The 12,594-nt window shown below is 40.3% G+C and overlaps 1 protein-coding gene across 2 annotated transcripts in view; it reads right to left on the reverse strand.

Moving 5' to 3' along the window:
• Positions 1 to 1,066: 1,066 nt before the first annotated feature.
• The window catches only part of pms1 (PMS1 homolog 1, mismatch repair system component), a 96,462-nt gene continuing 84,934 nt past the window's right edge, over positions 1,067 to 12,594 (reverse strand). For both annotated transcript variants that reach the window (XM_033023771.1, XM_033023772.1), the window contains 4 exons: positions 12,023 to 12,502; positions 10,620 to 10,750; positions 7,417 to 7,577; positions 1,067 to 1,452 (listed from right to left, as the gene is read on the reverse strand). In XM_033023771.1, coding sequence (XP_032879662.1) covers positions 1,288 to 1,452; positions 7,417 to 7,577; positions 10,620 to 10,750; positions 12,023 to 12,502 — 937 coding nt within the window. In that variant the 3' untranslated portion in view covers positions 1,067 to 1,287. The remainder of the gene's footprint in view (positions 1,453 to 7,416; positions 7,578 to 10,619; positions 10,751 to 12,022; positions 12,503 to 12,594) is intronic.

Here is a 12,594-nt window from a genome sequence, read left to right on the forward strand (position 1 = left end):
GACAAAGGAGGAGGGTTGGGCGTAGGGCTAGCACCCCTACCCCGTAAAACACCAAACCCACTACAGAAACAACAATCTTAAACTATACTGCTAACCGGCATGAGAGATGGAGCTCAACCCCTGCAAGGATGACGTGCTCGGCCCAAAGCCTCCGGGACGTTTGCGCCCCGAAAAAGAGTAACATCTTCTCTGCCAAAACTGCTAACTGCTACACAATGAGGCAACAAACCCTTTTCAATTCCATATTCATGGAAATAATCAAGGAATTGTTACAATTACATTGTATTATGCTGAGTGCAGAATATAACTCTTAGCACTGATCAAGACGATCATGTTTCTATGCAAAAAAACAATGGGACCAATGTGCCTCATCAATGTGGGGGATAAAAAGAGTCTAGCATCAGAAACACAGATGTGTGAGGAAGCTCCTAATTTAAAAAAAATCTCAAAATTTGATTGTGGAATTCCAGTATTTTTTTGTGAAACGAGAGCAATCTCAGGGGCGGAGGAGACAGTGGTGAGCTAAAATAACGTGGAATTATTTTGTTTGAGAATGTAAACAAAGTTCTCAATTATTGGTAACAATATTCAGAATTTTAATAGAAATATCTTATTTCCATGTACGTAAAACACTATACCTTCTGTCACCCTTAAGAACCCATGGTTAACTAATCTCCATTGTGGAATTTCTGCCCGTCTTGTTTACTAGATCCACCCACTTGAGAAACTAACTGGTCCATGGCACACTCATCCGTATTGCAGCTGCTGATTTTGAGAAATAGGCTACTGGAGTGTATGGGATGCTCAATTTCCCCATTAAGCAAAATAAAATGATGAGAAGAGAGAGAGGAGAATTTCTTCAACTTTTATTTTCCACCTGCAGTGAGAAAATATAAGAAACGTGTGCATCTGCTGATACTATTCACCTAATTATCTTTATGCTCTGGTTCAGACAATATTCTAGACAAAATGCTAAGGATCCAAGAGAAGGATATTCCATCAGAACTGTGTGTTGTATTTTACCAAAGACTACTGAGTGCAAAATAGAAGGCATTTTCTGAAGGAATTTACCTTTTAATAAAGTAAGTTTTATTTAGAAAACAGAATATTTAAAATTTCACACAATTGACTGAAATCAAAAACTATGAACGAAGACTACCGTACCTTACTTGCGTCCATATTAAATGGTTTTTGCTTGCATTAAACAATTGTTATTGCTGCTCCTCCATATGACATTTTCAGTTGTAACAATGAGCATTCTTTGGCCCTGCTGTACATAATGTCCAGTCATTCTGTTTCTGGAATGTTTGCTAAATGATGCAAAAATGGACGGCCATGAATACAGCTGTCAGAGTCTTTTTCCAGTTGTTGCTGCATCCTTAACAATATATCTTCTGTGTCTTCCCTTGAAAAGTGGGAAGGTAACTTTCGAGCCAGACGAACAGCTTCTCCCTTCAGGAGAAAATTAAATATATTTGAATAAGCATTGAAGCAAAATTGTAATTAATGTGCTGTGAGATTCGTTATTACGATAAATACAGAGTTGTATTTTGCAGCATATAACATTTTTACCCCATCCAGTTATTTCCCTTGTACATCTAGAAACTGTACACTCTCACATCACCCAGCAGAGTAAGAAGTGTATAAAGAGGTTTATGAATTCTACCATTCTAATAAAACCCATTAAGATAAATAGTGAGATTAATAGTTTGAGTCATGTTGCTTTAAAAGCTATGATGCTCCACAGTTGTTAAAAACATGTCTTTGTCCTTCTTTGGTCTGATGGTGCACTCAGGACAGTTATTTCTTTGCTTTATGAAAATATGTAGAACAAACGGGTTGTGTATAAATGTCACTGGACTCTGCTCTTTGCCCTTAGGTTCTGGCCCTGTAACTGGCAGGAACGAAGGGGCAAAGGACAAAGGTCAAGAGCACAAGTAGACAAACCAGGCATTCCTGAAACTGACCTCAGTTTTGAAAGCTTGAGTACCTTCATAATAGATGAGATGCACAAGAGCAGAGACAGAGAAAAAATGAAAATCTATAGATCCTCTGAAAGTTTAGAATTGTTTTCTATATGGCAAATTAATAGTAAAAATCGTAATCCATGATTTTTGTTCATGTCTACGAAAATCAAATGAATTTGTGGATTCATGGACAGTGGATTGAGGTTTTCATTAATGCAGGGAAATGTTTTAAATTAATGAACCATAATTCTGCGTTAGTATCTTAACATGCACACAGCTAAAGAGATGCTGCTATTTGCCAGGAGAGTGCACTTATTCCATAGTCAGGGTAGACACAAAATGCTGGAGTAACTCAGTGGGACAGGCAGCATCTCTGGAGAGAAGAGTCTCAACCTGAAACATCACCCATTCCTTCTCTCCAGAGATGCTGCCTGTCCCGCTGAGTTACTCCAGCATTTTGTGTCTACCTTTGATTTAAACCAGCATTTGCAGTTCTTTCCTACTTATTCCATAGTCAGTACACATTTTCTATTATGTTTGTTAACTGTGGTTGACCTTGCCTGCAATTGCCTATTTCTTTCCTTTGCTCAAATTTTTACTCCTGTCCCCATGCCTCGAATAGCATTCTGCTACATCAGCGAAGAGAACCTGGATTATGAATAACTGCATCCAAGGAACCTTACCCGCAACCTGATCCAGTTGCAACTCGACATCCTTCAACACTGCTTCCCATTTCAGCAAATGCTAACGAGGGAAAAAAGGCAGGAACTTTTCCCTTTCAGTATATTGGCTGACGGCCAACGTGCTGGTTGAGATTAACTGACTTGGCAAAGGCCAAGGATCCGATCTTCAGTTACCTTTCACACAAAGGCAAGGCTTAAACTAAATAACAGGGTGTACTAATTGCAGCTTTAGCTCTTTATCCATCCATAAATTAAAACATCTTGTGGTAAAGCTGGTTTAGGGATGAGAAAAGAGATCCAAAAGCAAAGCTGTATAGATGCTGGACGTTTCAAATTAAACTAAAGACGCTCGAAATCCTCAGCTAGTCAGTCAACGTCTTTGGCGACAAATACAGATACAGAATTATTGTTATATTGCCATTCCTCTTTTAAAGTCAGGATCGCGCCAGAGTCTCTAGCCTGCAAGGCAGAAACACTATTACGGCGCCATTGTGCTGCCTATGGCGCAGCGGTAGAGTTGCTGCCTTACAGCACAGAGACCCGGTTTCGATCTTGACTACAGGTACTGTCTGTATGCAGTTTGTACATCTATATTACTAAAACTAAGATCTTGACCACTTTCTGACTTTCTGTTTCATGATTTCTGAAAGAACGGCGCCACTTACGGCCGTCATTTTTGGCCACCTCGCTCAGAGTCCCTCTCTGCTGAGCTGGACCATAGGATTTTTCCCATCGATGAAACATAAAAGAGTTATTAATGTTTAAAAATGTTTACATTCTCTCTCCTGCCCCTGCTGGTGGGAGGGGGGAGGGACTAGAAAACCCAGAAGTGTTGTGCCTCAGTCAGTCTCTGTAAGATGGGGGATAGTGAGAGGGTCACGTCTCTCAGTCTGAGCTGTGAATAACACTGAACACATGTCCACGAAACTGTGAGTGTGGTTTTACTGACCTTGAGTGCCCTTAATGTGCTTTGAAAATGAATATATGGTTGGTTTGAAGTAAAAAGCACTGCAAATGGTTTTTTGGGGGTTTTGGGTTGAAGTAAAAAGCACTGCAAATGGTTGTTTGAGGGTTTGGGGTTGAAGTAAAGAGCACTGCAAATGGTTGTTTGGGGGTTTTGGGTTGAAGTAAAAGGCACTGCAAATGGTTGTTTGGGGGTTTGGGTTGAAGTAAAAAGCACTGCAAATGGCTGTTGGTCTAAACTTGACAACTTCCTGTTTGCACTGTATATTGATTTTAGATAAAACACGACCACTTACGGCTGTGATTTTTGGCCATCTTACTCAGTCCCCCTCCGCTCATCAGGTGCAGAGGATTCTTCCCATCAATGAAAAATAAATGTTATTAGTGTTTAAAAAATGTTGAGAATCTTTCTCCTGTCAATCACTCCATGAAGGCCACACCTTTTCCGGTGGGAGGGGGAGTGATTATAAAACCATGAAGTGTGGTTGTGGCTCAGTCTCTGCATAATGGGGGAGGGAGAGGTCACGACTCTGTCTGAGCTGTGAATCAACTGAACACACTGAATGTCTACTGAACTGTGAGTGTGGTGTCTTGTGTGGTTTTATGGTGGTTTCACCCTGCTTGAAATGGTATGAAACTGCACTTAAATTTGGTGGCCTTGGATTCAGCTTGAAGTAGTATGAAACTGCACTTGAATTTGGTGGCCTTGCACCCTGCTTGAAGTGGTATGAAACTGCACTTAAATTTGGTGGCCTTGCAAACCCTGCTTGAAGTGGTATGAAACTGCACTTGAATTCGGTGGCCTTGCACCCTGCTTGAAGTGGTAGGAAACTGAACCTGAATTTGGTGGCCTTGCACCCTGCTCAAAGTGGTAATAAACTGCACTTGAATTTGGTGGCCTTGCACCCTGCTTGAAATGGTAGGAAAATGGATTTGAATTTGGTGGCCTTGCACCCTGCTTGAAATGGAATTTCAAGGAATAGCCGTGAGACAACTGGCAGCCCACCAGCCATGAGTGAGCTGCCAGCACATCAGGCTTGAGGGACTGAGCTGCCACCCCAATAATCCATTTGGCCCACAATGTCCACACTAGCCCACTGGAGACCAGTCCCTTCAGCCCACAACGCCCATACCAGCGCTCCAGAATGCCCCCACCCACTGGCCACCAATATTGGAATTGGTGGAGAGGTGGAATATTGCCTCGAGGGACCAGCCCTCCCGTGTGAACATGGGACCCAACGGGTCCCACTTAGTCTAGTTCTCCCTGTGACTGAAGGGTTTCCTCTGGGTGCTCCGGTTTCCTCCCACATTCTAAAGACATGCATGTTTATAGGTTAATTGGCTTCTGTAAATTGTCCCTAGTGTAGGATAGAACTAGTGTTGGTCAGCATGAACTCTGTGGGCCGAAGGGCCTGTATCCACACTAAACTAAATTAAAGCTGATGATGTAGAAACAAAGAACTGCAGATGCTGGTTTATACCAAAGATGGGCAAAGTGCTAGAGCAACTCAGCGGGCCAGGCGGCATCTTTGAAGAAAAAGGATGGGCGACGTTTCTGGTCGGGACCCTTCTTCTGGCGGTCTGACGAGGTCTTCAGAACCTGAAGAAGCGTTCCAATCAAAATGTCCCCCTTCCTTTTCTTCCAGAGATGCTGCATGATCTGCTGAGTTAAATCCGATGATCACCCTATAGCACTCTTCAAAGATGCCACCTGACCTATTGAGGATTTCCAGTATCTTCTATTTATTTTAGAAAAAAAAGATGGTGAAGAAATAACAGTAAAATAGAAGAAGAAGTATTCGATCTGGAAAATGAGGCAGCTCGCACTTGTGATAATCTGGTGACTCAGTGTTTCATTTGAATTAGGCCACTTGGTCTTGTATCAGCCCTCAGGATTTGTGGAGGGGGGGGGGGGGGGGGAGGGGGGTGGTGGAGATGGGACCAGGAAAGATGTAACAGTCGGAGGAGTGAAAGGGGCCACTCTGGAGTTGGATGGTGTGATCAGAAATTATTACTTGTTGGTCCCTATAAAGTCTGCACCTGAGGCTGCGTGGAAGCTTGGTGATGGTGACTGCCACTGGCCTGGCAGCAGCTGCCTGCAACTCAGCTCAACATTAAGGTGGATGCCTCAAGCAGGTAATATAGGTCGCCAGTCTGCAGATGAAGAAAGTACGGCAACTTTTTTTTGGATGCAGCCCATGGAATGCTGTGACAGAATGGATGTAGCATAAAAATACTTTCTAAGGCCAACGCATTTATTTTTTTGTCGTGCCCAGGTTTAGAAAGGAAGCAGTATTATACTACACACACACACACACATTGGGATTTCTCTGCCAGGTATGGGGGAGTCCAGAACCAGGGGTCACAGTTTAAGAATAAGGGTTAGGCCATTTAGGACTGAGATGAGGAAAAACTTTTTCACCCAGAGAGTTGTGAATATGTGGAATTCTCTGCCACAGAAAGCAGTCGAGATCAATTCACTGGATGTTTTCAAGAGAGTTAGATATAGCTCATAGGGCTAATGGAATCAAGGGATATGGGGGGAAAAGCAGGATACTGATTCTGGATGACCAGCCATGATCATATTGAATGGCGGTGCTGGCTTGATGGGACACAAGGCCTACTCCTGCACCTATTTTCTATGTCTCTGTGAATATTCATTACAACACTGATAAAAGTAATTTTCAACAAACCAGTTCCATCACGTCCATCCTCTCTCCCCCCCTCCCCCCCCCCCCCCCCAATCACACAACATTACTTTACTTCATTTGATCTCACAAGTTCACAGTACAGAATAGAGGCCATTCTGTCCATCTGGCCAAAGATGTACCATTTAGGCTGCATGCAGTTCCCCTTTCTTTGTAGGTCTCAGTGCTGAATGCTCATTTGTCTGCCTTCTAAATGTTACAAGGGTGTTTGCCACTACTATTCTTCCATACAGCGAGTTCCAGACCCTCACCATTCATTGATGGTGAAATAAAACAATCCCTCATCTTCCCTCCTCATATATTTGTGAATCTGCATCGTATTACCTCATTGGTGACCCTCAAGACTATCTTTGATCAGACGTTACTGGCTTTTCCGTGCACTAAACATTATTCCCTTATCATGTATCTGTCTAGTGTAAATGGCTCGATTGTAATCATGTATTGCCTTTCTGCTGACTGGTTAGCACGCAACAAAAGCTTTTTGCTGTACCTCGGTACGCGTGACAATAAACTAAACTGAAACTCAGATCTTCATTTCAAACCAGTTCAGATGCGATTGCTTGAAAGCAAATATTGGCAAACATTAGAAGGGGGAAAGACACATTGTTTACGGTGGTATATCAGCGTGTTGGAGACTGTGCCAATATGCTGTACCATCATACTGTAGTCAGGCATGTGCTTGCAATTCCCACATTGCTCAATTTCACTTAGAGCTACCAACAGCACAGTAGAGGGAATGAGTTTCCTCTGAGGAAGGAGGCAAAAATAGAGCGAGGAAGACATTCCGTAGCTTATGAGCATTCCCAAGCTGTCAAGTTACATAACACCATAGCACAGAGCATATCAATGCCCCTTCCCACGATCTTGGATAAAGAGTAGCAAACATAGAATACTTAATACGAAGATGATAAATATAATTTTCACAAATATCGTACAATCCCAATTATCTACATTTTACCATCCGAAGAACAGTATAATAAAATTAATTAAAACTGCCTCCACAGCACTAGGTTTTCATTATAAGAATCTTTCCACCAGAATCACCTGCTACCTTGATGTATTACTTTTTGGGGGTATTTACCACAAGTGTCTTACCTCCAAATAATTTATAACCTTCAAAGGTCTGCATTGGTGCACATGCTGAGCATTTTTATTTAAAATTGTGTTCAGAATCTCTCGTAAATCTGATATATCATAGAAAGGTAAACACCTAGCTATTTCTCGAATTTCCAAATGATGCTCTCCAGTTGAACCACCTAATCATGAAAAATAAAGAACAGTTTTAGGTTTGGAAAGACTATGATTGTAGGCAGCATAATTAATTTTTGTATAAAGTTAAAAAAGATAGCGATTTAAAATAAAAAGTTAAATACAGTTACTAACTTCAGAAGTTTTCTTTCGGTATGGCAACAAAGTGACAAGTATAAATTATTTCTGTTTCGAAACTGAAGTGCTATAGCTATTTCAGCTTAAGTTAACTACAGCTGCAAACCTTTGGAAGGTTTATCAAAAGTTGCCTCGGGCTCTGACTTGCTCCTTGTGTTAACAATTCCCACATGGCCCGAGTGACATTTGGCAACCTCTTGGGGATGGACATACTAAGCAGATTTAAACAAGGCAGTGTGTCTTTCCCCAAGAAAGGGAATCAGTTGTCAAATATGTTTAATAACAAATTTCATCCAGGGTCAATGCCTGCATCACCCTGCACAAGGAGCAAGCCCCAGTGGAATGTGTGAGTGACGTATTGCTGAATTGCACATATATGTTAGCAGATCTTCCTGGCAGGGACACTGAAAAACCATCGTCTCAGCAAGAGGAAAATAAATCTTCACTTGGTGACCTTTCTTGGAAATAACCATTCTGTTTTAAAGAGTCTCGAGTGGAAATGTTCTCTTGTTCCATCCACTGAGAATCTACTTTCATTAGTAAGATTTATAATTCAGTCAGCAGCTCTCCTTTCAATGTTTTCTAATTTTCCTATTAGAGTCTTCTGTTTGTATTCAGAGTTTCAATTTAAAGCAAACCATTTGTTCAAAAAGTTCTAGTTTTCAATGTCAAAGATTACAATTTACTCATGGACATAAGAAAAATATAAGGGGAAACATTTTCATTAACGATTTTAATAAGAACAGTCATATTGATAATTCAGTAATAATTTAGTTCTATTATTTCCCTCACTCTTCTCTTCACTGACATAGAAACATAGAAAATAGATGCAGGACTAGGCCACTCGGCCCATTGAGCCAGCACCACCATTCAATATGGTCACGGCTGATCATCAAAAATCAGTACCCCGTTCCTGCTTTCTTCCTATATCCCTTGATTCCATTAGCCCAAAGAGCTAAATCTAACCCTCTCTTGAAAACATCCAGTGAATTGGCCTTGACTGCTTTCTGTGGCAGAGAATTCCACAGATTCACAACTCTCTGCTTGAAAAAGTTTTTCCTCATCTCAGTCCTAAATGGCCTACCCCTTATTCTTAAACTGTGGTCCCTGGTTCTGGACTCCCCCAACATCAGGAAAATGTTTCCTGCATCTAGCCTGTCCAATACCTTAAGAATTTTATATGTTTCTGTAAGATCGCCTCTCATCCTTCTAAATTCCAATGAATACAAGCCCAGTCGATCCATTCTTTCATCATATGTCAGTCCCGCCATCCCAGGAATTAACCTGGTGAACCTATGCTGCACTCCCTCAATAGCAAGACTGCCCTTCCTCAAATTAGGAGACCAAAACTGCACACAACATACTGACAACCTCCTTAAATAAAGAGAGTTGACACAGTCCACTCTGTAGACACTGCCAATGGATAGAGTTAGCAACATTCCTTGTCAATACAACAGGAGGCACAATGAAGTGTTATTTTCCATCCTCGCCTTGGGAACCATTAACTTCACAATTCAGAGTATTTCCATAGCTATGCGGCAATTTAAAAAAATCGAAATTGTTTTAAATGCCCCACTGAGATTCAACTGGTTAAACTGAATTGACAAAAAGAAGGATAAGGAAACTATAACAATAATGATCATAATTTCTGCAGAGGATGGGGATATTGTCATCATTATAGAGACTGTAATTGATACAACTCCAATAGAATCCATGGCATTATCTTTAGGTGAATTGTACCCATCACATCAGGTATCCAATGATACACTTTTTTTTTACAATATCAGTTTCAGTAACTAAAAATCACTGAGCATTTTTGCAAAAATCTTAAACAGGGTGTGTGGATTATAAATTTCTAAATTGGGGGAAAACTGCCAATCTTTCACGTTCCACGTTGGTTAATGGGAGATTAATGCAATGCAGTTCTGTCAATGGAAATGTTTGCGCTTGTGCCAAAGGCCAAAACTCAACGTTTTTCCCCCCAGGTGCACAGAATTGGTTTGATGTGCTGTCACTGGAAATCTGCTGCAAAGGTTAGACCCCTAAAATGTTTTCCATGTGAGGAAGGTGTGCCTGCAAAAAACCCTCATGCTCTTTCTTGCACTGACCAGTTACTGACACAGCAATTCTGTCAGAATAATTTATTGCTATTATTGGGCGGAACGCCTTATCTCTGACACATTTTGTATGTTTTATGGATGATTATGTAAAGTATAGATTGCTGGTGACCCCAAAACTGCATTTAGCAGCAAGGAGGTCATGACAGCGGGTGCCTTTACACCTCAAAGCTCATTTTAGACCATATGGTTTAAATATAGTTTAATAGGCTCAAGTAACCTTCCAGTTTCACCAGCTGGTGAAAAATACACAAAGGACTGGGGGTTATAGTGAAAAATAGACCGATAAAGAATCTCACCTTTGCCATCATTCAGAGGAATTGCTCATGGAATACTTAATGCATCTAAAAAGTGTAAATATAATTTACAAGTAACTCCAGAGATACCTAGGCCATTTGAGCTAGTTAACTAAACTAATGCAAAAAAAACAAGACAAGTCCTGGCATTCATCTAAACAAAACAAAGGTGTTGCTACAAAGTGCCTCTGCAAGAAGATAGTAAAGCACCTTCTAAAAGATCTTACAAAATAACCCATTTCTATTCTTTGACGCTAGGCTTTGAATCAAACACGATTGAAATTAACTGGAAGTCTGGAAATCGATTTATAGTTAGAAATCGATGTGCTATATTTAAAATTCCCAGCACATAATGAAACTGTTCATTGTAACACAATGAAGTTCTTTGGGAAAATAAAAATGGAACTTTTCTTACTTTCATGTTACTATAATAATTTGCTTGCTTTATTTGTATGAAGATATATTTTATGGAATATAACAAAGTTCATTTACAACATACCTTTGATTAGTTGTATCTTAAACCCATTAGAGACAAGTCTGGGATCTGTAAAGTGAGTTATCCCATTCATTGTAGTGTTTCCTTTTTGCAAATTATAGAGGCAATCTATATATTGGGGCCCTCCAAGTTGACTGAAACAAATCAGATAACCGGTTAGTCATGGCAATGATGAACAGTAGACTACAGCAGATAGCTCGTGTTATGATAATTCATGTGTCTTCAAACTTTCCAAATGTTTAAACATTTAAAACAATCATCACTAGCTAAGTAATTGTTAATAGATTTGACACAGGGATAAAATAGAATTCTGGAAAAGAATCAGGGATAAAATAGCATTCTTGAAAATTTAGAGCTATTATGTTTGGAACTACAATTAGGATTTGGTGCTAATTATTTATCGGTCTAATTATTTGTACCTGACACAAAAGGTACATGTTACTAGTTTTATATCAAACAGGGAAGATGTTTATACTGGATTGATTAATATATTCACACTTGTTCATAAGTTCATAGGAGCAGAATTAGGCCATTCAGTCCATCAAGTCTACTCCGCCATTCATTCGTGGCTGATCTATTTCCCCCCCCCCACACCATCCTTCTAAACTCCAGTGAGTACAGGTTCAGTGCCGTCAAACACTCATCATATGTTAACCCAATCATTCCTGGGATCATTCTCATTTTGGAAAATAATTGGCGAGAAATCATATTAAAAATATTGTTCAATGCCTTAATTTTGCCATTCATTTGAACTGAAAAAATGAATGGGAGTACACTAAATTGATAATGTTATATACATTAAATTTTCAGAGAGATGTAATATCAAAATTATTTTAGTTCAGTTTAGAGATACATCATGAAAACCATCCACGCTGATCATTGATCACAAGTTCACACTAATTCTACATTATTCCGCTTTCTCATCCATTCTCTGCACATCAGGGATTATTTTACAAAGGTCAGTTGACCTCTGGAGGGAGTTAGATGTGGCCCTTGTGGGAGGGAGTTAGATGTGGCCCTTGTGGCTAAAGGGATCAGGGGGTCAGGGGGTATGGAGAGAAGGCAGGTACAGGATACCGAGTTGGATGATCAGCCATGATCATATTGCATGGCGGTGGAGGCTCGAAGGGCCGAATGGCCTACACCTGCACCTATTTTCTATGTTTATATGTTTCTATGACCTACAACCCGGAGTACCCAGAGAAATTCCTTGGGTTACTGGGAGAACACGCAAACTCCACACAGAGAGCATCTAAGGTCAGGATTACACCAGTGTCTCTGACTCTGTGAAGTAGCTCTCTACCAGCTGCACCACTATGCCGCCTATTATACTGATGCCAATCTTTAAAAATGGTCTAACCGCCACATTTAAAGGTGTTAATACATGTTGATTATATTTCTTTTACCTGTTAGTTAGAGGCATTGGTGTCTCAAGGATTTCTGTTTGAAAAATATGATTCTCCATCAGTCTTCGAAACAGGAGAGCTTCCTCCACGCGAAAAGGGTTTAGTAACATCAATCTCCTCTTGGAGGCCACAACCCATCCATTGTGGGAAGTCAAGCAATTAATGAGATGAAGTCTTTCACCACCTGTCTCATGGTTTTTGGAAAGTTGCTCAAGTTGTTTTTTTAAAACACTCAACGAAAATGGAACATCTATTGTCTTACAAGGAAGTTCCGTACTGGTTTTGTTATGGATTTGTGACTGGAAAAGTCTATCCAATATTTGTTGGTTTGAAAGCGGTGCATTTTGTTTGTGCTTCTTAGCAACCTTAAAAGCTTGGGCCAGTTTTGGCTGTTGTTCTTTGCTTTGTGGATTTTCTTCCATGGCTTTTTTCAGCTGTACATTGTATCTGTCTAGGTCTTTAGCTGCTTTGTCCTCGTACCTAAAGAAATATTATACTATTTGAACTTGCAGATTGAAAAACATACAAAGCAAAATCAGGTTTTGTATGGCACACATTTTTGTATACTCAAA

The sequence above is a fragment of the Amblyraja radiata genome, chromosome 7, assembly GCF_010909765.2.
Source record: "Amblyraja radiata isolate CabotCenter1 chromosome 7, sAmbRad1.1.pri, whole genome shotgun sequence".
Taxonomy (NCBI): domain Eukaryota; kingdom Metazoa; phylum Chordata; class Chondrichthyes; order Rajiformes; family Rajidae; genus Amblyraja; species Amblyraja radiata.